Here is a 26,032-nt window from a genome sequence, read left to right on the forward strand (position 1 = left end):
GGGGATATAGCAGTCAACAAAATAGGGAAAACTTTCTGCCTAATTAATCTTACATTCTAGTTGGGGCAAAGCAAACATTAAATAAATGCAAAACAGAGTAAATGGTGATAAATGCTATGGAAAAAAATAAGCAAAGAAGAGGAATATAGAGGAGGGCCTGTTTTAAATAGTGTGATGAAAGAAGGCCATATTGAGAAGGGAATATTTGGAGCAGACCACATAGATACCATGAGAGAACAGCAAATGATTCCAAGAAGAGGGAACAGTTAGTGCAGAGTACAGGACATATTTGAGAAAGATCGAAGAAGCTAGTAAATCTGGAATGAAAAGAGTAAGGGGAAGAGAAGTAGAAAATTAAATTGAGGAGAATAATATGGTTTCCTATTTAAGGCCTAATAAACTATTGAATGGGCTTCAAAATATTGAAGAATATTTTGAGAAAAGAAGTAACATCAATTGGCTTGCTTTCCAGACTTGGGGGATGTTACATTTGAAATGGATTAATGCAGGCAAGGGAGAAAACATGGAGTCTGTTGTGATCCAGGCTGGAGTCAATGGAGGTTTTGACCAGTGCAGCAGTGATTATAGTGAAAAGTGATTGGATCCTGATTATAAGTCAAAGGTACAGTTACTGTGATTTGCTGATGGGTTGTGTAGGAGTGTGAGAGGGAAGTTGAAAGAGCTCTAAGGTTTTTTTGGCCATAACAACTGGGAAGATGTTTAGTTGCCTAAAGTGTTACAGAAAGTAAATATTATATTATTCTGAGGACATTGTCCCATCATGGGCCTTATCAGTTAGAAAAATCATTAAAGAGGAGATAATACTTGAGCTTGGGATATATGTATGATTCCAGATGTTAAGGGGAGGTATGAGGAGAGCAAAGGCTCACATTAGGAATGGGCTTGAGATTTGTGACAGCAGTATAAAGGCAAGTTTCATTTTAGATAGTCAAAGAGTAATTGGAATGTGGGGAACCCTTGTGTTCTAGATTCAAAAATTTGAGCTAGTATTTGTAAGCTATAGGGAGCTAATGGAGACTTGTTTCGTTAAAGAACAAAGCACCTCGGGTGACAAGGTTGTTTACAGATTGACTAGAAATGAATAATCAGAAAAATATGATGATGACATAAAATAGAAAAAGGGGAAGAGAAAAAGATTTCTAGACTTAGCACCCAGGTAATTAGAAAAATGGTAATGTGTTGACAAAAGGAAATCATTTAGCAGTGGAAAGTGGAGTATGAGATAAAGATTTAAGTTTGTCTTTTACTTAAGATCCAAGTGATACCAGTTATTGAAATTTATTGGCTATGAGACAATATTTAGAAAACATTGTTACCCTAGGAGAATTTGTAGATCTTTATGCAATAAAATTCCATAATATTTTCATATAAAAATGAGGTCTTACAATGATTGTGTAGTTGAATGTTTATTTGATAGAGAAAAAGAAATGCAAGAATATATCCAGTTAAGTTTGAAGCATTGCTTGGGATTTTTATAAAGCCTGTGTTTTTTTGTATCATCTAGAATTTCTTACCTAACTGTACAGATTTTAAAGAGAGAATAAGACAGCATGTAACTTAATGTTAGGTTGAATGATATAAATTATAAGTACTATAACAATTCAAGAAAGGAAGAGATCATAGGTATTGAAGTAGTTTATAACTCCAAGAAAGAGGTTGAACTTGAGCTGAATTTTAGAGAAGAGAAGGGTTTGTCGTTGGTAGTGAGGCAAGATTTACAGAGAAAGTATAACCAGAGTATTTAATTCAGTTCAGTTGCTCAGTCATGTCCAACTCTTTGTGACTGCATGAACTGCAGCACACCAGGCTTCCCTGTCCATCACCAACTCCCAGAGCTTGCTCAAACTCATGTCCATCGAATCGGTGATGCCATCCAACCATCTCATCCTCTGCCATCCACTTCTCCTCCTGCCTTAAATCTTTCCCAGCATCAGGGTCTTTTCCAATGAGTCAGTTCTTCAGATCAGGTAGCCAAAGTTTCAGCTTCAGCATCAGTCCTTCCAATGAATATTCAGGACTGATTTCCTTTAGGATTGACTGGTTTGGTATTCTTGCAGTTCAAGGGACTCTCGAGAGTCTTCTCCAACACCACAGTTCAAAAGCATCAATTCTTCGGTGCTCAACTTTCTTTATAGTCCAACTCTCACTTAACCAGAGTATAGAGTTAAGAATTAACTTAGCAGACATCCAGTTCATGCTGGATAAAGGGGCTTGAAATCATAGAATTATAAAAATCAGAATTTTATAACTACATACAAGGAATTTTATAGAGAATGAACTAAACATCAGAGAGGTCAATATCACCTTTTTTCCTTCAGACTTATTCCCCTGCCCAGAAATAACCTTAACGAGTTGCAGGTGGGAGGGAAGGGATCTGGAAAATATACCTGGGTAAGCTTAGAAAGTACGTGAATGTGTGTTGTTGCTGCTGCTGCTGCTAAGTTGCTTTAGTTATGTCTGACTCTGTGCGACACCATGGACGGCAGCCCACCAGGCTCCCCTGTCCCTGGGATTCTCCAGGCAAGAACACTGGAGTGGGTTGCCGTTTCCTTCTCCAATGCATGAAAGTGAAAAGTGAAAGTGAAGTCGCTCAGTCATGTCTGACTCTTAGCGACCCCATGGACTGCAGCCTATCGGGCTCCTCCGTCCATGGGATTTTCCAGGCAGGAGTACTGGAGTGGGGTGCCATTGCCTTCTCCGAATGTGTGTTACATGTTAGGAAAGAAGGAAAACGAGTCCCGCAGTAGACCTTTTTGAGTAGAGTGTAAATTTACTACAAATTCTGGAAGAAGGAAATCGAGGTCCAGAGAAACCTTCCATGGTGAGAGACGGGAACATATAGGAAGAAACTGCCTTTGTATATATTTTTCAACATATTTTTCTTTTCTCTATGCCTGACCAGTCCGTCTTCTGTTCTTTAACCCCTGTCACTAATCAGATCTGCCAACAGCAAATCTGACTGCAGGCAAATCTTTCTTGCCGCCTGGCTTAAAGTACATATACTCTTGTATTTATTCCCACACAAAGGACACAACATTTGTGAAATTAGTTATGTTCATGAAGTAAACTTTTGATTTTGTCTTTCTTCTCCTTCCAAAGGCACTAGTGGGACTCATCAGACAAATCTCTCTGGGAAATGTGGACAACTTGGATTTTCACAGATATGTGGTAAAACTGGCAGTGTGGATTCTGACTTACAATACCTGGGGACAGCTAACAGTCATCAAGATAAAGGTTTAAATTCCAGCTTTATTTGAATACAAATGGTTTACAAATATTTTGTGGGGTTTCCAAATCTAATACGTTATTTTGTATAATTATACTTACTACAGAAAGGGATGTTTTATTTTTAATAATAATTTTAATCAAATTTTTCATAACTGTTAAACTGAAATGTTAGGTTTAGTACTCTTGATATAAATATGACTAATTAGAGACTTTAGAAACTCATCGTAGAGATGAACATTTTCATACCAAGTAATTGAAAATAAAATTATCCCATAAGGAGTACTATGGTAGCAGAAGACAGTTATTTTCCATAACGTTGTTTTTTTTTTAATTTATTTAATTGAAGGGTAATTACTTTACAGTATTGTAGTGGGTTTTGCCATACATTGACATGAATCAGCCATGGGTGTACATGTGTTCCCTTTCCTGAACCCCCCCCACCTCCCTCCCTATCCCATCCCATCCCTCAGGGTCCTCCCAGTGCACCAGCCCTGAGCACCCTGTTTCAGGCATCAAACCTGGACTGGCGATCTGTTTCACATATGATAATATACATGTTTCAATGCTGTTCTCTCAGATCATCCTACCCTCGCCTTCTCTCACAGAGTGCAAAAGACTTATACATCTGTGTCTCTTTTGCTGTCTCGCATACAGGGTTATCGTTACCATCTTTCTAAATTCCATATATATGCGTCCATAACAGTTTTCAATTTTAAAGCTATTTAGAATTTATTATGTCTCCTATTAGGACCCATGACTGCTTAACCAGCTATCATTTTAAGTATCTTACATATTCATAAGATAGAACAAGATGGAGAGTTTGCGGCTGGCTGTCAGACATATGAATTTTGGATTTGAAGGCATGTCTTCCATTTCTATGCTAGTTAATAGCTATGACAGTTATTACTTAGAAGTAGGATAAAATCAGAAATTTTGGAGATATTTTGTATATCCTTTACTAAAATTTTCTGAGTGATTGAAATGTACGTCTGTCTTTATTTATTGATGAAAAAACAATGCTTATTTGAAATTAGTAAAGAAGAGGAAGTTAATATAGCATTTCCACTTTAACCGCCCTTTGTTCCACCCACTCCAAAGGGCCACATGACTACATAAAGTGTAGTAGTGTTTTTCTTTATGGTGTTATTCACACTAAGATAGTTTATCTCTATTGTTTAGTTTATCTTTCTTAATGATAGAGATTTTTTTCCCCACATCTGGACAAGATACCTTTGAGACTAATGATTAGTAGAAATAGAGAGGCTTTTTCTGTGTTGCTTCATCTCTTCTGTTTCCAGATACCCCTCCATGCTTGCATTACCTCTGTAGACGGCCTCCACTGTCAGTGTTTAATCAGGTCTTCAGAGTGTCTTTGGTTTTGGTTCGGTTCAGTTCAGTCACTCAGTCGTGTCCGACTCTTTGCGACCCCATGAATCGCAGCATGTTAGGCCTCCCTGTCCATCACCAACTCCCGGAGTTCACTCAGACTCACGTCCATCGAGTCAGTGATGCCATCCAGCCATCTCATCCTCTGTCATCCCCTTCTCCTCCTGCCCTCAATCCCTCCCAGCATCAGAGTCTTTTCCAATGAGTCAACTCTTCACACGAAGTGGCCAAAGTACTGGAGTTTCAGCTTTAGCATCATTCCTTCCAAAGAAATCCCAGGGCTGATCTCCTTCAGAATGGACTGGTTGGATCTCCTTGCAGTCCAAGGGACTCTCACCTCTCAGAATACTTATTAGAGCAGCTACTAAAGGAATATTATGTTTTTCTAAAGTCAAGATTTAACTTACTAGTAGGTTGTATATGTAAATTTGTGACCATTTAAGTCTCCTATAAGGTTTAGGTAGAGGTAGAGGTCCTAAGCATGTTAGATATGAATTAAAAGGAAATGGTATATGGCATACATAGTCAAATGATATAAGCCGTATATACATGGCTTCTCTTGTGGCTCAGATGGTAAAGAATCTGCCTGCAATGCAGGAGACCCAAGTTCGATCCCAGGATGGAAAAGATCCCCTGGAGAAGGAAATGGCAACCCACTTCAGTATTCTTGCCTAGAGAATTCCATAGACAGAGGAGCCTGGGGACTACAGTTCATGGGGTCACAAAGATTGGACAAGACTGAGTGACTAACGCATACATAGTCATTTATGTCTTCAGAAAAATGTTTTATTTGTTATATAATAAGCTAGGTCTGTTGTCTTGGAAACTCTTCAAAAACATAGAAAATTTGAGGGAACCTCTAAAAAAATTACAGATTGCCTTTTTTAAAGTTGAAGTGTAGTTGATTTACAATATTATTTAAGTTACAAGTGTACAATGTAGTGATTCACAATTTTTAAAGTTATAGCCCATTTATAGTTATTATAAACTATTGGCCATATTCTTTGTGTTGTAAAATATATCCTTGTAGCTTGTTTATATGTAATAGTTTTATATCTTATCTCTTATTTTATATCCTATCTCTTATTCCCCTAACCCTATATTGCCCCTCCCCCCACCCCTCTCCCTGCTTGTAATCATTAGTTTGTTCTCTATATCTGTGAGTCTGATTTTTTTTTTTTTTTTTTTTACTATCTTCACTAGTTTGTTGTATTTTTTAGATTGATATATGTGATACATATTGTTGCTTTTCAGTCGCTGAGTGTCTGACTCTTTGCAGCCTCATGGACTGCAGCATGCCAGGCTCCCCTGTCCTTCACTTTCTCACGGAGTTTGCTCAGATTCATGTCCATTGAGTCAGTGATGCTTCCAACCATCTCATCCTCTGCTGCCCCTTCTCCTCCTGCCTTCAGTCTTTCCCAGCATCAGAGTCTCTTCCAGTGAGTTGGCTCTACACATCAGGTGGCCAAAGTATTGGAGCTTCAGCTTCAGCAACAGTCCTTCTAATGAATATTTAGAGTTGATTTCCTTTAGGATTAACTAGTTTGATCTCCTTGCAGTCAAAGGGACTCTCAAGAGTCTTCTCCAGTACCAAAATTTGAAAGCCTCAATTCTTTGGTGCTCAGCCTTCTTGATAGTCCAGCTGTTACATCTGTACATGACTGTACTTTTGACTGTATGGACCTTTGTCAGCAAAGTGATGTCTCTGTCATTTCTGCTTCAGCCCATCTGCTTCATTCTTCTGGAGCTATTAGTAATTGCCATTTGTTCTTTCTCAGTAGCGTATTGGATACCTTCCAACCTAGAGGGCTCATCTTCCAGTGTCGTATCTTTTTGCCTTTTCATACTGTTCACGGGGTTCTTGCAGCAAGAATACTGGAGTGGGTTGCCATTCTTTCCTCCAGTGGACCACGTTTTGTCAGAACTCTTCACTATGACCATTCTGTCTTGGGTGGTTTTGCACAGGACAGCTCATAGCTTCATTGAGTTACACAAGCCCCTTTGCCACAACAAGGCTGTGGTCCATGAAGGGGGTAATATCAAATAGTATTTATTTTTCTGTCTCACTTACTTCAGTTAGCATAATATAGCCTCCAAGTTCATCCATGTTGCGCCAAATGCCAAACTTTTATTTTGTTTTATGGCTGAGTAGTATTCCACTGTTAATATACACCACATCTTCTTTAACAATTCATCTGTTGAGGGACACTTAGGTTGCTTCCATATCTTGGCTATTGTGAATTACGCTGCAATGGACACTGGGGTGCATGTATCGTTTTGAATTAGTGTTGTTTTTTTTTTTTCCCAATATATACCCAGGAATGGAATTGCTGGGTCATATTATGGTGCTGTTTGTAGTTTTTTGAGAGACCTCTGTACTGTTTTCCTCAGTGGCTGCACCAATTTACGTTCCCACCAACATTGTCTGAGGGTACCTTTTTCTTCACATCCCTGCCAACGTTTGTTATTTGTGTACTTTTTGATGATAGCCATTCTGACAGGTGTGGGGTTACATGTCCTTGTGGTTTTGATGTGCATTTCCTTGATGTTAGCAGAGGCTTCCGAGGAGGCTCAGTGGTAGTGCACCTGCCAAGGCAGGAGGTGCAGGATGTGAGGGTTCAGTCCCTGGGTCAGGTAGATCCCCTGGAGGAGGAAACGTTCACCCACTCCAGTATGCTTGCCTGGAGAACCCTGTGGACAGAAGAGCCTGGAGGGCTACAGTTCATAGAGTCGCAAAGAGTTGGACATGACTGAAGTGACTTAGCATACAGCACAGTTTTTCATTCTGTTGGTGGTTTACTTTTCTGTACAAAAGCTTGGAGTCTCATTTGTTTATTTTTGCTTTTATTTCCTATGTTTTAGGAAATAGATTAAAAAAAATACAGCTTCGATTTGTGTCAAAGTGTATTTTGTCTATGTTTTCTATTAGGAATTTTATAGTACATGGTCTTACATTTAGGTCTTCCATCCATTTTGAGTTTATATTTTGTATATGGTGTTAGAGAAATGTTCTAATCTCATTCTTTTACATGTAACTGTCCAGTTTTCTTAGCACTACGATTCCCCCAGCTCTGTTCTTCTCTCTCAAGATTGATTTGGTTATTTGGGGTCTTCTGTGTTTCCATACAAATTAAAAATTTTTTGTTGTGGTTCTGTGAAAAATGCCATCGGTCTGTTGATAGGGATTGCCCTGAATCTGTAGATTACCTTGGGTAGTGTGGTCATTTTAACAATCTTAATTCTTCCGATCTAAGAACACAGTATATCTTTCCATCTATTTGTGTCATCTTTAATTTCTTTCATCATTGTCTGATCATGTAACAAGTATGGGTCTTTTGCCTCCTTAGGTAAGTTTATTTCTAGGTATTTTTTTCTCTTTGATGCGATAGTAAATGAGATTGTTGCCTTTTTTTTTCTCTTTCTGATAGTTTTGTTTTATTTTTGACCGTGCCACACGACTTGTGTAATCTTAGTTCCCCAACTGGGGATTGAACCCAGACCCTTGACATTGAAAGCACAGAGTCCTAACCACTAAACTGCCAGGGAATTCCCTGATAGTTTGTTGTTATTGTATAGAATTACAACAGATTTCTGTATATTTTGTATCCTGCAACTTTACTGAATTCATTGATGATTACTAGTAGTTTTCTGGTAGTGTCTCTAGGATTTTCTATATGTAGTATCATGTCATCTGCAAACAGCGACAGTTTTACTTCTCCCATTCCAGTTTGGATTCTTTTTATTTCTTTTCCTTCTCTGATTGCTGTGGCTAAGACTTCAAATACTATGTTGAATAAAAGTGGTGAGAGTATGTATCTATGTCTTGTTCCTAATCTTAGAGAAATGTTTTCGGCTTTTCACCACTGAGTATGGGGTTAGCTGTGTGTTTATTATATGTGGCCTTCATTAGGTTCAGGTATGTTTCCCCCGTGACCACTTTCTGGAGAGGTTTTATTATACGTGGATGTTGAGTTTTATTAAGAGCTTTTTCTGCATCTGTTGATATGATCGTATGATTTTTATTCTTCAATTTATTAATGTGGTATATATCACATTGATTTATAGATACTGAAAAATTCTTGCATCTCTGGCATAAATGCACTTGATCATGGAGTAGGAACCTTTTAATGTATTGTTGGACTTGGTTTGCTAGTGTTTTGTTGAGGATTTTTACATCTATGTTCATCAGTGATATTAGCCTGCAGTTTTCTTTTTTGTGTGATCCAGCACTCTGGATATGATATCAGAGTGCTGTGGTCCTCATACAATGAATATGGAAGTGTTCCTTCCTCTGTAATTTTTTTTGAATAGTTTGAGAAGGATAGGTAATCGGTAAAATTCACTTGTGAAAGTCATCTGGTCCTGGACTTTTGTTTGTTAGGAGTTTTAAAATTACTGATTCTATTTCATTACCAGTAATTGGTCTGTTCATATTTTCTGTTTTTCTCCTGGTTCAGTCTTGGAAGGTGTAGCTTTCTAAGCAGATAAAACATGGTGTAGTATAGTGGCTTAGAGCAAAGGATTGGAGCCAGGGAGCCTGAGTTCGATAATTTCCTTAGTATTTCCTTACTTAGTATTCCTAACTCTGTCCTTTTTTTTAAATCCATAAAATAGGAATGGTACCTACCCCACAGAATTGTTGTGAAGATTAAATTAGTTAATACATAGAAAATACTTGGAACACCCCCTGACACATGAATATTAGCTCAATAAAGATTAGTTCTCGTCATTGCCATCGTATTTTTCATCATTATTACCATTTTTGGATTATCTATATAAAAAATCCAGAAGGATATACAGAAAACTATTAAAATAATAAATGATTTAGCAAGGTTGCTAGATATAAAAGCCAAATGGAAAGGTGAGTAAAGTTCCCAGATACCAGGAATATTCAGAAAATGATTTTTAAGAAAGAAATTACAGTATCAACAAAATTTGTAAGTATATGGAGGCCTAAGAAAAGACATCCATTATGAAAACTAAAATACTTTTTTGAGAGACATAAAAGAAGGCCTGAATAAATTAAAAGAGATCGTGCATTTTTTTTGTGATCCTATATTTTTAAACAAGGAAACTCAATTTCATTTCTGTCAAAATCTCAACAGGATCTTTAATGGAGCATGGCAAGCTAACCCCAAAATTCATGTGAAAGAACACAGGACCAAGGATGACCTAGATAATTCTAAAGAGGATCAAAATGGAAGGAGACAGGATGATGACCGTAGTTAACACTGCTGTGTGGCATAGAGAAAAGTTGTTAGAAGAATAAATTCTAAGAGTTCTCATCACAAGGAGAAAGTTCTTTTCCCTTTTTTCTTTTCTTTTTATTTTATCTATGTCAGAAGATGTTAGCTGAACCTATCTTGTTAATCATTTCACTATCCATATGCATTTCACTCTCTATATATGCTGAAGCTGAAGCTTCGATACTTTGGCCACTTAATGGAAAGAGCTGATTCATTGGAAAACGTCCTGATGCTGGGAAAGATTGAGGGCAGGAGGAGAAGGGAGTGACAGAGGATGACATGGTTGGTTGGCATCATTGACTCAATGGATATGAGTTTGAGCAAACTCCCAAGAGACTGTGAAGGACAGAAAAGCCTGGCACACTGCAGCCCATGGGTTGAGATTCGGAGATGACTTAAAGACTAAACAACTACTATATGTATATCAAACCATCATGGTGTATGATGTGTGTCAGCCATCTCACAAAACTGGAAAAAAAAACAGAAGGAGACTTATCAGTGTGAGGATAAATAAAGCATTGTGGTACTACTGTAGAAACAGAAAAAAAGATTAATGGAACCCATAAGAAGCACCTAAGAATAGACTCAAATATACATATGGGAGATTTATAGATGAAAGGGAAAGAGTGGATGGCTCAAAAAGTGGCACTGGGAGAATTACACTATCTCTATAGAAGAAAGTTAAATTAGGTTTTTACCTGCAAAAGTATGGATGCCAGATAGGATTAAAAACCTGAATGTGAAAAGCAAAAAAACTTAAAACTCTTAGAAGATGTGTATAAATAAATAATATTCTCTTTTGTCTTATTACAGTTTGTGCCAGCCTATGTTTCGGTAGTAAGACACAGCAGACATTTGGTAGTCAAACAGAACGTTCGTCATACTCTGGTCCAAATTCAAGTTCAGGAGCTGTTCTTCTTCCATCCTATCCTCTCTCATCACCTCGAACTAGTCCAAAGCACACGTCTCTTACTGTGTCTCCAAAGAAGTCTCAAGATAATTCCGTTAATTTCTCAAGTTCCTGGCCTCTTAAAAGCTTTGAAGGGCTTCCAAAGCCAAGTCCACAGAAAAAGCTTGTCAGCCAAAAATCATCTGATCCTACAGGTATATATGATGGTAAAAATTAATACTTTGTTCAAATATTTGTATGTTTGAATAATTATTTGAAGTTAGGGTTGTCAGATCTTTAAAAGTAAATTGCATTTTATTTCTCTGAATTAGTAAATATTTAGCAAAATATTAATGGAATGTTCAGTAGATCAAATGTATAATATAAAATTCAGTTTAAATTGTTGTTTCTTTTTTTTTTTTCTTGTATTGCCACTTCAGAATCCTTTTGTAGAACTAAATAATAGTGCTTTATAATGGACATGAATGTGAACAGTCTGAGAGCCTACTAACAACTTTTAGCTTTACAAACATAAAATATTGTTCATATCTTTACCTCAGTGTCTAGTATCAACATTTATTGAATGTTACCATCAAAATTATTTTGATGGGTTTTCTGCTGCTTATTGGGCTTCCCAGGTGGCTCGGTGGTAAAGACTGCCTGTCAATGCAGGAGACACAAGAGCTGCGTGTTCCTACTCCTGGAGTAGGAAACGGCAACCCACTCCAGTATTCTTGCCTAGAAAATTCCATGGACAGAGGAGCCTGACAGGCTAGAGTCCATGGTGTTACAAAGTGTCAAACATGACTGAGCGACTGAGCACACACACACTACTGTTCGTTATCAACTAAAATATCCTTAACAATAGCCCACGCCAAAATCATAATATTAGCATGTATGTTTATTCAAGACAGATTCAGTTTCAGAAAGTCTGTGAAAGGTGAGTCCCATGTCCCAAATGCTTCCCTAACCCCAGCCCCTATGGTCAAATATTTCACCTTTAAACTACCCCACAGCACGAATCTTCCAGTTTATAACCATAACATCAGTTTATTGCATAGTCAGCTGATTTTATTACTTTCTTTTAGCATTGAGCCTTCATTTTCTTCTGTTAATTTTTTTCTGTATTTGTCTTTCCTCCAAAATCAAATACTGTATTGAAAGCTGAAATATTGTTTAACTTGTTCTCCTTAGTGCCCAGTATTACTGCTTTGCACATAGTAGTCATTCAAGTGTGCTTACATCAAGTGTTTCTTAAATCAAGCCAGATCATTAACGTTCCTAGGTTATTGTGGACTTTACTATACAAATATTAATCATGGTGATACGTATGAAGATAGACATCTCAGGAAGTTCCCTGGCAGTCCTGTGATTAGAACTGTGAGCTTTCACTGCTGAGAGCCTGTATTTAATCCCTGTTTGGGGACCTAAGATCCTACAAGCTGAGCAGCATGGCCAAAAAAAAAATTCACTTGGTATATAATATTTGTATTTCATATGAAAGGATTCTGGTTGGTCCATTTTTGTTATATTTGTTAGGGAACAATTTTTTTTTTTTAATCTCAAGTAGCAATCTGTATTTCTAATATAGTGTGCTTTTTAACTTAAAAGCAACTAATCCTAAACACTTGTGATTTAATGCTAACTTGTTTTCCAATTTGAAGTTGAAAAAAGAAAAGCAGTAATGTGTCTTTCCCATGCAGGAGAAAATTCTCAAGAGAAACCTCCTCAAGTTCAACTTACTCCTGCTTTGGTGAGATCACCGTCTTCCCGACGAGGCTTAAATGGGACCAGACCTGTACCTCCCATACCACGGGGACTCAGCCTTCTGCCTGATAAAGCTGGTCTAAACACAGTGGGACCCAAAAAGAAAGAGCCTGATGACATTTGGAAGAGTGAAAAAGATAATCTTATAGTTGATCTTTCAGAATTAAATATCAGGGATAAAGATTTGGATCAAGAAGAGGTGAGAACCAAATGCTTTCAATAATTTCTAAATGCTTGTAGTTGTTTATAATAGTTTTCATTTAAGGAAAAATCAAGTACTTTGAATCCCATAACATCTTGTCTTATAAAAATATTTTATGTGTTTGCAGTAGAAAACATGGAAACTATAGTGAAGTATTAGGAAGAAAATTTATCACACTAAATTACACTACCCTGAATAGTTTATCAACACACTAATGTCTTTCCTTCCAATATTTCTTCTGTATATATATTATTCCTTTTAAAATAAAAAATACAAATAATACGGCAATACAGCTATGCACTAAGCCCCCCCAAAATGAACAATTTGTCATATTTTTCCTAAATGAAAAATAATGAGACATAACGTAGTTCCCTCCCCAATCCAGTTTCTCTTTTCTCTTCACCAGAGACAACCACTATTACCATTAATTAGTGTTTTATGTATGTATGTACTTTTTATGTTAATATAGTAATATTTGATGCATTTATTTATAGTGTATTCCTATACATTACAATGTATATAATATATATTACAATATATATAATATATAGTATCTCTGTATATTGTAATGTATAGTATATATAATGTATGAGCTTGCCAGGTGCCACTAGTGGTAAAGAACCCACCTGTCAATGCAGGAGACATAAGAGACGCAGGTTCGATCCCTGGGTCAGAAAGATCCCCTGGAATAGGGCACAGCAACCCATTCCAGTATTTTTGCCTGGAGAATCCCATGGACAGAGGAGCCTGCTGGGCTACGGTCCATAGGGTCACAAAGAGTCATACACATCTGAAGTGACTTAAGCACGCATACACGTGAAACTATAATAGAGAAATTTAGCACACACACATTCATATAATTGATTTTGGCTTATTCCTCATCTTTTGCTGTTGTAAACAATGCTGCAGTAAACATTCTTGAGCATATCCCTTGTGCATACATACAGGTTATGGAATTGAGATCATATTTTATATTCATCTTTGAATCCTAGATAATTCCATTTGTACTATAAAAATGTATTGCCAGCATGATAACTATGCATATTAATTATGCCACAGAAGGAATGTGGCTGCTATATTACTTTGGATTCAGAGCACTGTTTCCACAGATGCTTCCTTATTATCATTTCAGTTTGTCTGTTATCAGGCTTCAAAGTGTTTTACATTAAATATGTAAACTAAAACAGCCAATGATGATATTTGATGGTCTTATTATGGTCTTAGTTTAGCCCATCTTTAAGATCTGAGGCATCAGTACTAATAGTTGACTCAAAAAAAAAATGCATATTTATTTAAAAAGCTAACATTAAGCCTGTATAAAACTGACTTCTAAAGAACCAAAACTGGTTCTTAATGAACTGCTCATTCCAGCTTCTAACTGCTTATTAAGTTTTTCCTTGTTTTTCTCTTTTTGTTTTTGTTTTTCCCGTTATATTCCAATGGTACTAGAAATGGAATTTATTTATAGAAAAGAACCTTATAGAAGAGGTACTTTTTTTTAATTAATTTATTTTAACTGGAGAATAATGACAATATTGTGATGGTTTTAAAAAGACACTTTCCTAGCTCATAAATTTCATCTGATCCTACGTATCTTTGTATTACTTTTTATGATAACTTAAAAATAATCCTTTTAGTGGGTAGTTGAAGAGGTAATTTCTTTTTTATAATTAGTACATATAAACAGATCTGCTGCTGCTGCTGCTGCTAAGTCGCTTCAGTTGTATCCGACTCTGTGTGACCCCATAGACGGCAGCCCTCTAGGCTCCCCCGTCCCTGGGATTCTCCAGGCAAGAACACTAGAGTGGGTTGCCATTTCCTTCTCCAGTGCATGAAAGTGAAAAGTGAAAGTGAAGTCGCTCAGTCGTGTCCAACTCTTCGAGACCCCATGGACTACAGCCCACCAGGCTCCTCCATCCATGGGATTTTCCAGGCAAGAGTACTGGAGTGGGGTGCCATCACCTTCTCCAAAACAGATATTACTGTTTTTAAATATTCAACCTTCCAAGGACTTACTAGGGAAGTGGCCATACTTAATCAAAATGTAAGCAAAATATACTTTATGTATATTTCTGAGTTCCTTAATTTGTTCAAGGTTCTGTTCCCAAATTTAATATCTATGTTATGAAGATTTCTCTTACCTTGGATATGGGCTGGAAGAAGCATAAGCTGGAATCAAGATTGCCAGGAGAAATATCAGTAACCTAAGATATGTAGATGATACCACCCTTACGGCAAAAAGTGAAGAGGAACTAAAAAGCCTCTTGATGAAAGTGAAAGAGGAGAGTGAAAAAATTGGCTTAAAGCTCAGCATTCAGAAAACTAAGATCGTGGCATCGGGTCCCATCACTTCATGGCATATAGATGGAGAAACAGTGGAAACAGTGTCAGACTTTATTTTTGGGGGCTCCAAAATCATTGCAGATGGTGATTGCAGCCATGAAATTAAAAGATGCTTACTCCTTGGAAGGAAAGTTATGACCAACCTAGATAGCATATTAAAAAGCAGAGACATTACTTTGCCAACAGAGGTCTGTCTAGTCAAGGCTATGATTTTTCTAGTGGTCATGTATGGATGTGAGAGTTGGACTGTGAAGAAAGCTGAGTGCCGAAGAATTGATGCTTTTGAACTGTGGTGTTGGAGAAGACTCTTGAGAGTCCCTTGGACTGCAAGGAGATCCAACGGTCCATTCTAAAGGAGATCAGTCCTGGATGTTCATTGGAAGGACTGATGCTAAAGCTGAAACTCCAATACTTTGGCCACCTGATGCAAAGAATTGACTCATTGGGAAAGACCCTGATGCTGGGAGGGATTGGGGGCAGGAGGAGAAGGGGACGACAGAGGATGAGATGGCTGGATGGCATCACTGACTCAATGGACAAGAGTTTGAGTGAACTCCGGGAGTTGGTGATGGACAGGGAGATCTGGCGTGCTGTGATTCATGGGGTCGCAAAGAGTCGGGCATGACTGAGCAACTGAACTGAACTGAATGCAGGTTTCTACTCTGCATTTTTGTAAATGCTTTTCTTCAGAAGTTACATACACTGATCTATTATTCTCGGAACACTGGCAAGGTTGATGTAAGCTTCAAATTTAGAAAGCTGCTTACTTTTTTCGCTAACCTTCTCATAGAACTATTAAATAGTTCTATTTAATAGAACTACACAGCACACTGTTGACCTAAATGCTAAAGAACTACACCCACATCCGCACACTTAGGTGACTCTCTAAGGTGACTTCAGCTGGGCTGTCTACCATCTGATTCAATCATTCACTTTATGAACTGAATTTTTACAGTGTACTAGTCATTATACCCAGTGCTGAAAATAACATGATGAATAATATCTTGCGGTCCTTCCTCTTAAGGAACTTTTAGCCTAGGAGATTGTTTATAAATACCTGAGTACTAAGGTCTGTATTTATACTATATACAGATATGTTAACATCCGTCTTGTTAGTGTTAGATTGAAGAGTGGCTAGCTCGGTTTAGTTATTAGAGTTTTAAATCTAAGGATAACTTTTATTTATATAATTATTTTGTAAAGTTTTTTTTCTTTTTCCTTAGATGCAGAGCTCTCTTAGGTCCCTTCGTAATAGCGCAGCTAAGAAAAGAGCAAAACTGAGTGGCAGTACTTCTGATCTTGAAAGCCCAGATTCCGCCATGAAGCTTGACTTGACTGTGGATTCCCCATCTCGATCTTCCTCTCCAAATATCAGTTCCTACAGTGAAAGTGGAGTTTACAGCCAAGAATCCTTGACTTCTTCTCTGTCGACAACTCCCCAGGGGAAGAGAATAATGTATTTTATTTTTTGATGTGTTAAATGAATTTTAATCTATAATTTTTAATCTGAAGCTCTAATATATTTTTTTTAAAACTTTGAAACTATTTAATTACTAGTTTTTAAAACATTGAAGTACAATTAAAAGACAACAGGAAAGTTTACAGATATTACCTTGCTTAGCCTTAGTTTTGGGGTGTGGGAGGAGAGAGAGAACACAACCCCAACTAAATTAATATAAAGCCTAGTCTCAAAGTTGCACTTGTTATTCTGCCTATCTAAGATTTATCCTAATACTGTTTGTCCTTTAGCTCTTTTCTGTATCATTAACTCTTTGGCAATCGACTAATAGCTGATATTACTGCTTTTGTTTAAAACTCAGCACTCATTTCCTCTGATGTGGATAAACTCCACCCAGCCATTACCCAAATACTTCTTATTTTGTTATTCCATTACCTTGTGGGAATTTAGGACTCCATGCCATAGCTTTTGTGGCCCTCTTGGGAATTTCCTTACTACAGTAGTGCTAGAATCAGAGTCCTGATCATTCTACGCCGACAGCTAGCACTTTGACAAACTTTTCCAGATTACCTCAATAATCTCTCAATCTTAAAAGAGTGATCCTACCTTGATTTTTGAAAATGTCTGTGACCCTATTCTAGGATTTTGGGAATCCTTTCCCTCTTTATTTCATTTTAGTTATTTATTTTTTTAATTTTACTTTATATTGGACTATAGTTGATTTGCAGTGTTGTGTTAGTTTCAGGTGTATTCCTCTTTACTTTAGACAATAACCTAAGAGTAAAATTGTTAGGTCTTGGGTACATGGACATCTAACTTTTCAAATAACTGCTAAACAGTTTTCTAAGATGCTGCTGCAGTTTTACACTCCCATCAGCAATGTGTGACAGTTTCAGTTGTTTCACATCCTTTTTAACATTTGTTGTTGGTCTATTTAATTTCATTTTCCTTTGATTTTATCCTATACCATGTATATATATGTTTGCTAGGTTGCTTCAGTTGTGTCCGACTCTTTGCGACCCTATGCCCACCAGGCTCCTCTGTCCATGGGATTCTCAAAGCAAGAATACTGGAGTGGGTTGCCATGCCCTCCTCCAGGGCATCTTCCCTACCTAGGGATCCAACCTGCATTTATTACATCTCCTACATTGGCACGCGGGTTCTTTACCACTGTTGCCACCTGGAAAGCCCATGTTTATATATAGCTATTGACATTAGAAGTAGATATTTAAAATTAAATTTAAATTATTTTCACGTAAGTAAACTAGAACCTCTAATAATGTAGGTAGAGATTACATATTTAAAGGAAAGATGGTGTTCTCTGAACATAAATGTGAAAGGGTATTTTATTTCAGCAGTACACAGAATTAAACCAAATTTTTATGTCCATTGTGAAAGGTTTGTCTCATCCCAGATTTTCTTCCCCATATTTTTTAACTTCAGTAGCAGCTTATTTTGTATTTGGAAATTTTTTCTTACTGGAAATTCCTTTGTTGTAATTACCTGGGTAGAATAATGTAATAGATTTACAGAATGAATTTGGAATGGCTGTGTGGGCTGGTGAAGTTACCAGACATTTAAAATATATACATTTATCTTTTAGACCTAAAGTTTTTCCTTTATCTTCCAAAGATGTGAAATTTTATATTACATACTCTTACAGTTTCAAGGTTCTCTAAGTAATCTGGAACACAATTGGGAAGGAAAGTTCATTTTTATATTACAACATTTAGAATTTACTATTCCTGATGTTGTCTCATTGGGTTATCTCTTCAGATATTGAACTCTATGTAAAAGGAATTCAGTATACCCTCAGTTATGGACTGAATTATCTTTAATGAATTTACTATTTCCACATTTAATTTTATTAGTTTAAGAGCAGTAATTCTCAACCTGCTTACATCCTGCCTTAAGAATCATTGCCAAAGAAAGTCACTACTACTGACTACAGGGCTTTCATCCTTAATGTAGATTGGGAAGGAAAAATTATTGAGAAACACTTTTCTACAGAATGAAATTCTTTCTTTCATCCAAGTCCAATACACCCAGTATAATGTAAGTTGACAGTCAGTGTAATCAATGTAAATTGACAGTCATCTAATCTAGAGTAATTATTCTTAAAATTTTTAGCATTGATTTCTCAGTAGGCCAATTAAGAAATATGCCTGCCCACCTACAAAAATTGTACTTCTTTGTAAAATCTCTTCTTTATAATATCCATTACTAACTTATTGGCGTACTAGCTCTTATTGATTTTAAACAGTTCCCTTATCTACAGACTTAATATTCTTCAGTTTGATTTCTTTGTGAAATAAGACCTATAGGCCTTTTTAAAGTCAAAGAATAGCAAAAAATAGTCAAGGAAGAAAGCACACATTTGCTAAATTCACTTGTTGCTGATCTCTTATTTATTATAAAGTCCCTATTTTTATATTATATATGAAGGTAGATAATATATTAGATAACTGGAATCATTTGGCTTAGTTCTGGAATGATCAGGTTTGGATCAGGTTTCCCCCCCACCCACTGCCGCCAACACACACACACAAAGATTTGTTGTTGTTCAGTCACCAAGTCATGTCCAACTCTTTGCGACCCCATGCAAACCAGGCTCCTCTGTCCTCCACTGTCTCTCTGAGGTTGCTCAAATTCATGTCCACTGAGTTGGTGATGCTATCTAACCTTCTCATTCTCTGTCTCCCCCTTCTCATTTTACCTTCAGTCTTTCCCAGCATCAGGGTCTTTTCCAGTGAATCAGCTTGTCTTGTCAGGTAGCCGAAGTATTGGAACTTCAGCTTCAGCAGTAGGCCTTCCAGTGAATATTCAAGGGTTGATTTCCTTTAGTATTGGCTGGTTTGTTCTCCTTGCAATCCAGGGGTATTCTCAACAGTCTTCAGCACCACAATTCAAAGTTTGATGGTCCAGCTCTCACATGCATACATGATTCCTGGAAAAACTACGTTTGACTACATCAATCTTTGTCGTCAAAGTGATATCTCTGCTTTTTAATACGCTGTCTAGGCTTGTCATAGCTTTCCTTCCAAGGAGCAAGTGTCTTTTAATTTTATGGCTGCAGTCACCTTCCACAGTGAATTTGGAGCCCAACAAAATAAAAATTGTCAACTATTTCTACTTTTTGCCCTTCTATTTGCCTTAAAGTGATGGGACTAGATGCCATCTTAGTTTTTGTAATGTTGAGTTTCAGGGCAGCTTTTACACTCTCCTCAAGAGGCTCTCTAATTCCTTTTCACTTTCTGCCGTTAGAATGATATTGTCTACAGCATATCTGAGGTTGTTGATATTTCTTCCTGCAGTGTTGATTCCAGATTGTGATTCATCCAGCCCAGCATTTTGAATGATGTATTCTGCATATCCCCTTCATGGATCACAGCCTTGTTGTGGCGAAGGGGCTTGCATAACTCAATGAAAAGAAAGATTATACAGCACAAATTGCAGTCTTAATTTCCTTTGGTAATCCTCTCATGAATAATTAAAGATTGACCATATGTTGAAAATATGCTTGCTCCTTGGAAGAAAAGCTATGACAAACCTAAACAGCATATTAAAAAGCAGAGACATTACTTTGCCAACAAAGGTCCATATAGTCAAAGCTATGATTTTTCCAGTAGTCATGTATGGATGTGAGAGTTGGACAATAAATAAAGCTGAATGCCAAAGAATTGATGTTTTTGAACTGTGATGTTGGAGAAGACTGTTGAGAGTCCCTTGGACTGCAGGGAGATCTAACCAGTCAATCCTAAAGGAAATCAATCGTGAATATTCATTGGAAGGACTGATGCTGAAGCTGAAACTCTAATACTCTGGCCACCTGATGTGAAGAGCTGACTCCTTGGAAAAGACTTTGATGCTGGGAAAAATTGAAGGCAGGAGGAGAAGGGGATGACAGAGGATGAGATGGTTGGATGGCATCACCAACTCTATGGACATGAGTTTGAGCAAGCTCTGGGAGTGGTGATGGACAGGGAAGCCTGGTGTGCTGCAGCCCATGGGATTGCAAAGAGTCAGATGCAACTCATCTGAACTGAATGAACTGAACTGAACTGATATGTTGAAAAGGTTGGAAGTTCAAAAGGTGAACTAGGAATACCAATAAGAAATATCCTTAGCCTTATTTTTTCATACTTTTTGCTGCCTTATTATCTAAGTCTAGTAAGTTAATTAAAGTATAGAGAATATTTTATATAAGAATGTTAATAGTTTTGGATCTTCAATATTTATTGAAATTATCTTGTTTCATTGTAGGTCAGACATATTTCCAACTTTTGGATCAAAACCTTGTCCAACAAGACTTTCTTCAGCGAAGAATAAGAACTCTCAGGTAGCTGAACACAGCCCCAGTACAGGTATTCTATGACTCTGTCATAAATACGATTTACAGATTTTTAGATGATAAAAAAGTGATGGACTGATGGCAAATGCATTTTAGATTTAGAAGTTTTACAATTACCAATTAAGACTAATCATCTTTTAACTCCTTAAAAGGTCATTGTGGCAAGAATAAATACTGTATTCTTTCTGGAATACCTGTGTAATTGATCCCTCCTTTAAGTCTATAAGTTACCCATGCTGGCTCCTATGCCAGGACATTTTGATTTAATTGATACAGAATGCGACCTGGACATCAAAGTTTTTGAAAACTCTCTAGGTGATTCTAATGTGCAGCATAGTTTAGAAACCACCAGGGAACCAAACAACACAGTTTCTTTTAAAAATAGTATTTAACTAGTGTATCTTGTGTAAACATTTTACAGACCAACCTGGGAGTCACTAATTTATAACATCAGTTCCTAGAAAATAGATTCTGTTATTGGTAACAAATTAGAAAAGTATTTGGATTCTCATCCCTTTAGGATGGAATCTATATGTGGTCTTCTTTATGATTTGTAAAACTATTGAATTATGAATTAATTGTGACAAGGATTAGATCTGGTAGACAGAGTTCCTGAAGAACTACGGTCAGAAGTTTGTAACATTGTACAGGAGGCAGTGACCAATACCATCCCAAAGAGAAAGAAGTGCAAGAAGGCAAAGCGGTTGTCTGAGGAGGCCTTACACATAGCTGAGAAAAGAAGAGAAGCAAAAGGCAAAGGAGAAAGGGAAAGATAGACCCACCTGAATGCAAAGTTCTAGAGGGTAGCAAGGAGAGAGAACAAAGCTTTCTTAAGTGAACAATGCATAGAAATAGAGGAAATCAATAGGAAAGACTAGAGGAAAGGAAAGACTAGAGATCTCTTCAGTAAAATTGGAGATACCAGGGGAACATTTCATACAAAGATGGGCCTGATAAAGGACAGAAATGGCAAGGACCAAACAGAGACAGAAACTATTAAGAAAAGGTGGCAAAAATACACAGGAGAACCATACAAAAAAACTCTTAGTGACCTGGATAACGACAATGGTGTGTTCACTCACCTAGAGCCAGACATCTTGGAGTGTGAAGTCACCTGGGCCTTAGGAAGCATCACTATGCACAAAGCTAGTAGAGGTGATGGAATTCTAGCTGAGCTGTTTCAAATCCTAAAAGATGCTGCTGCTAAAGTGCTGTACTCAATATGCCAGCAAATTTGGAAAATTCAGCAGTGGCCACAAGGCTGGAAGAGGTCAGTTTTCTTTCCAATCTCAAAGAAAGCCAATGCCAAAGAATGCTCAAACTACTGTACAATTGTGCTTATTTAACATACTAGCAAGGTAATGCTCAAAATCCTTCAAGCTAAGCTTCAGCAGTATATAAACTGTGAACTTCCAGATGTACAAGCTGGATTTAGAAAAGGCAGAGGAACCAGAGATCAAATTGCTAATATCCATTGGATCATAGAAAAAGCAAGGGAATTCCAGAGAAGTATCTACTTCTGTTTCATTGACTATGCTAAAGCTTTGACCTTGTGAATCACAACAAACTGTGGAAAATTCTTAAAAGAGATGGAAATACCAGACCACCTGACCTGTCTTCTGAGAAACCTTTATGCAGGTCAAGAAGCAACAGTTAGAACTGGACATGGGACAGCAGACTGGTTTGAAATTTGGAAAGGAGTATGCCAAAGCTGAATATTGTCACTCTGCTTGTTTAAATTATATGCAGAGTAAATCGTGCAAAATGCCAAGCTGAATGAATTTCAAGCTGGAATCAAGATTGCCAGGAGAAATATCAACAACCTCAGATATGCAGATGATACACCTCTAATGGCAGAAAGTGAAGAGGAACTAAAGAGTCTCTTGATGAAAGTGAAAGAGGAGAGTGAGATAGCTGGCTTAAAACTCAACATTTAAAAAAATAAGATCATGGCATCTGGTCCCATCACTTCATAGCAAATAGATGGGAAAAAAGTAGAAACAGATTTTATTTTCTTGGGCTCCAAAATCACTGCAGGTGGAAACTGCAGCCATGAAATTAAAAGACACTTGCTCCTTGGAAAGAAAGCTATAACAAACCTAGATAGTGTATGAAAAAGGAAAGACATCACTTTGCCGACAATGGTCCATATAGTTAAAGCTGTGGTTTTTCCAGTAGTCGTGTACAGATGTTAAGAGTTGGACTATAAAGAAAGGTGAATGCCAAAGAATTCATGCTTTCAAACTGTGGTGCTGGAGAATACTCTTGACAGTCCCTTGGACTGCAAGGAGATCCAACCAGTCAATCCTAAAGGAAATCAGTCCTGAATATTCATTGGAAGGACTGATGCTGAAGCTGAAACTCCAGTACGTCACCTGATGTGAAGAACTGACTTATTGGGAAAACCCCGTTGTTGGGAAAGATTGAGAGCAGGAGGAGAAGGGGACAACATAGGATAAGATGGTGGGATGGCACCACTGGACATGAGTTTGAGCAAATTCAGGGAGACAGTGAAGGACAGGGAAGCCTGGCATGCTGCAGCCCATGGGGTCACAAAGAGCTGGATACAACTTAGGGACTGAACAACAACAACAGGTTTAGGATATGCTGTTTATTTTCACATGATCTCAGTGTAAAAGTCCTATAACCTTAAGGCTACTTTAACTTATAAGTACTTTCTTTAAAAGTTGTGTGTGTATCTAATTGTTTGCTACGATTTTAAATTTCTTCCTCCTAATTGTGTCTTAGCTTCATCTCTTTTTAATTCCCACTATCACTCTTAAACATTTTTTACTTAGCCACCTAACATTTCTCTCCAGCTTTGGTTTCGTTCACTTACAGTCCATTCCCCATAATGCAAAATTGACTATATTGCCCAATGTAAATTTATTCAGAGGATTCTTCTGTAATCTGGTCCATGCAAACCTCTCTAGCCTCATTTTCCTTTTTGCTTTGTATCTTGTGATCCATTTAACTCAGACCACATTCAGTACCATTTCCTATCTCTTAGTTGTACATGCTGATTCTTCTGGATGAAATCTGAAATCCATACCATACACCAGGCTACTTTGAAAACAACTCAAGTTGCTTTCTCTGGGATGCCTTCCCAATTCACAGATAAAATTCATATTACCTCTTTTGCAATGTCATTACACTTACACTGACATTTTTATAGTGGTATTACAATTATTTTACTTTTTTGGACTCTCAGATTCTTGATTCTCAGAAATTATTTACGCCTGATTATCTCCAAGGACCTGTCATAAATTATAAATGCTGAGCTCAACCACATATACCTGGTAAACTGTCTTCCACAAACCTTATGTGTTAGACGAAGAGATAGTTATTCTACTAAGGACAGGAAGACAATGCCTATGTACTTTGGAGTCTGAGAGAACCCAACTGGAATCTCAGTTTGATATTTAATAATCATATGCATGTTCTGTGGAAGTTACTTAATTGCTTAGAAACTCAATTTCCTCATTTGGTGATGCAAACCTTGAGAAGGGTAGTGAAGGTCTAAGTGTGTAACATACAAAAGGCACCTACTACATAGTGGGCACTTGGTAAGTATTTGTTCTCCTAAAGGAAAAGACCCAAAGAAATATTAATATAATACATAAACTTAGTCTTTAGTTCTTTTTTAAGGCTGATCATCCTAAGAAATTATTTATTAGTTTGAAGACATATTTTTTGCTAGGTTGTATCCAGTTTATAAAATGGAACCTACTTTGGAAGAATATCCTTGGAATTAATGTGAGAGTTGGGCCATAGAGAAGGCTAAATGCTAAGAATTGATGCTTTTGAACTATGGTGCTGGAGAAGACTCTTGAGAGCCCCTTGGATAGCAAGGAGATCAAACCAGTCAATCATCAACCCTGAATATTCCTTAGAAGGACAGATGCTCAAGCTGAAACTCTAGTACTTTGGCCATCTGATATGAAGAGCTGACTCATTATAAAAGACCCTGATGGTGGGAAAGATTGAGTGTGAGAGGAGAAGTGGGTGACAGAGGATGAGATAGTTGGATGGCATCATTGAAGCAATGGACATGAGTTTGAGCAAACTCTGGGAGATAGGGAAGGACAGGGAAGCCTGGAGTGCTACCGTCCATGGAGTTGCAAAGAATCAGACAGGACTGAGTGACTGAACAGCAACTAACCCTAGTTGTATCAGCTTGTGAGTCATTTAAATTTTAGTGGAGTGATAGGTCTTATAATAATGTACGCTTCTGTATGCAATGTTCAGTGTTTCCCAAACTTGTCTAATAGTGTTTTTCAAGCTTGCCTACTACTAGGAATCATGAGGAATGCATATAACATATAGATTCTGGGGCCTCACCTTATACATACTGAATCAATCTTTGGGGTTGGAAATACATATTTTTAACTTATTTGTTAGGTATTTCTCAGATCAAATTTTGAAAATACTGTTATTAAATTTATTATGAGAAATTCTTGGTTAAATTTAATATGCTTCCAAAGTGTTAAGTTTTGGTGGTTTAGGATTTTATTAATTTGGATTTACATTTTTTTTTAGGATAGGTTTTGTGTTGGTTTTAGTAAGCAAGTCATTTGTACAATTTATTGCTTAATTGGTGAGACATAAAAATGATAATGCTTAGAATAAGAGCTACCTGAAGATAAAAATAATCATGTCAGAATTGTAAATCTAATCTGTCTATACTACAGCATCTCCAATAAAGATTTTCACATTGATTACACCACTGCCCTATTGTAGCACATTGTGCTAAAGTTCCTAATGAATGTTACAGTAAACTTATTTTCCTGTAGCTTTTGTTATCAACTAGTAGTAGAAAGCATTCCCATCCAAAGCCAGTATCTTTATGAGGCTTACTTTATGAGTTAACTATCAAAACCAAGAAGAATTTAGAAGACTATCCATGTTGCTTCCAGAAGATCTGTATCATTTAATATCAGATATTTTAAAAATCTTCATCAGTGAATCTGACTAGTGCCCTTTACTCTGCAATACTCTTTAGCCTAACTGCCACCAGCTGTGTCCTCTCCCCACTGTTCTGTTTTTATTAAAATACCATCAATGGTATTAAATTATATTTTATTATTATTACTTAATGGTTTACATAGTAGATATACATAAAAATGGATGGTGAAAAAAA

At 37.1% G+C, this 26,032-nt stretch overlaps 1 protein-coding gene across 6 annotated transcripts in view; it reads left to right on the top strand.

Moving 5' to 3' along the window:
- TOGARAM1 (TOG array regulator of axonemal microtubules 1) overlaps nucleotides 1–26,032 on the top strand; it is an 80,689-nt gene that overhangs the window by 14,901 nt on the left and 39,756 nt on the right. For 4 of the 6 annotated variants that reach the window (XM_070358792.1, XM_070358787.1, XM_070358791.1 and 1 more), the window contains exons 3-7: nucleotides 3,121–3,255; nucleotides 10,695–10,985; nucleotides 12,474–12,736; nucleotides 16,306–16,538; nucleotides 20,805–20,905. In XM_070358792.1, coding sequence (XP_070214893.1) covers nucleotides 3,121–3,255; nucleotides 10,695–10,985; nucleotides 12,474–12,736; nucleotides 16,306–16,538; nucleotides 20,805–20,905 — 1,023 coding nt within the window. The remainder of the gene's footprint in view (nucleotides 1–3,120; nucleotides 3,256–10,694; nucleotides 10,986–12,473; nucleotides 12,737–16,305; nucleotides 16,539–20,804; nucleotides 20,906–26,032) is intronic. The other 2 variants (XM_070358789.1, XM_070358790.1) reach the window with 2 other exon arrangements.

Source organism: Bos mutus, chromosome 21, assembly GCF_027580195.1.
Source record: "Bos mutus isolate GX-2022 chromosome 21, NWIPB_WYAK_1.1, whole genome shotgun sequence".
NCBI lineage: Eukaryota > Metazoa > Chordata > Mammalia > Artiodactyla > Bovidae > Bos > Bos mutus.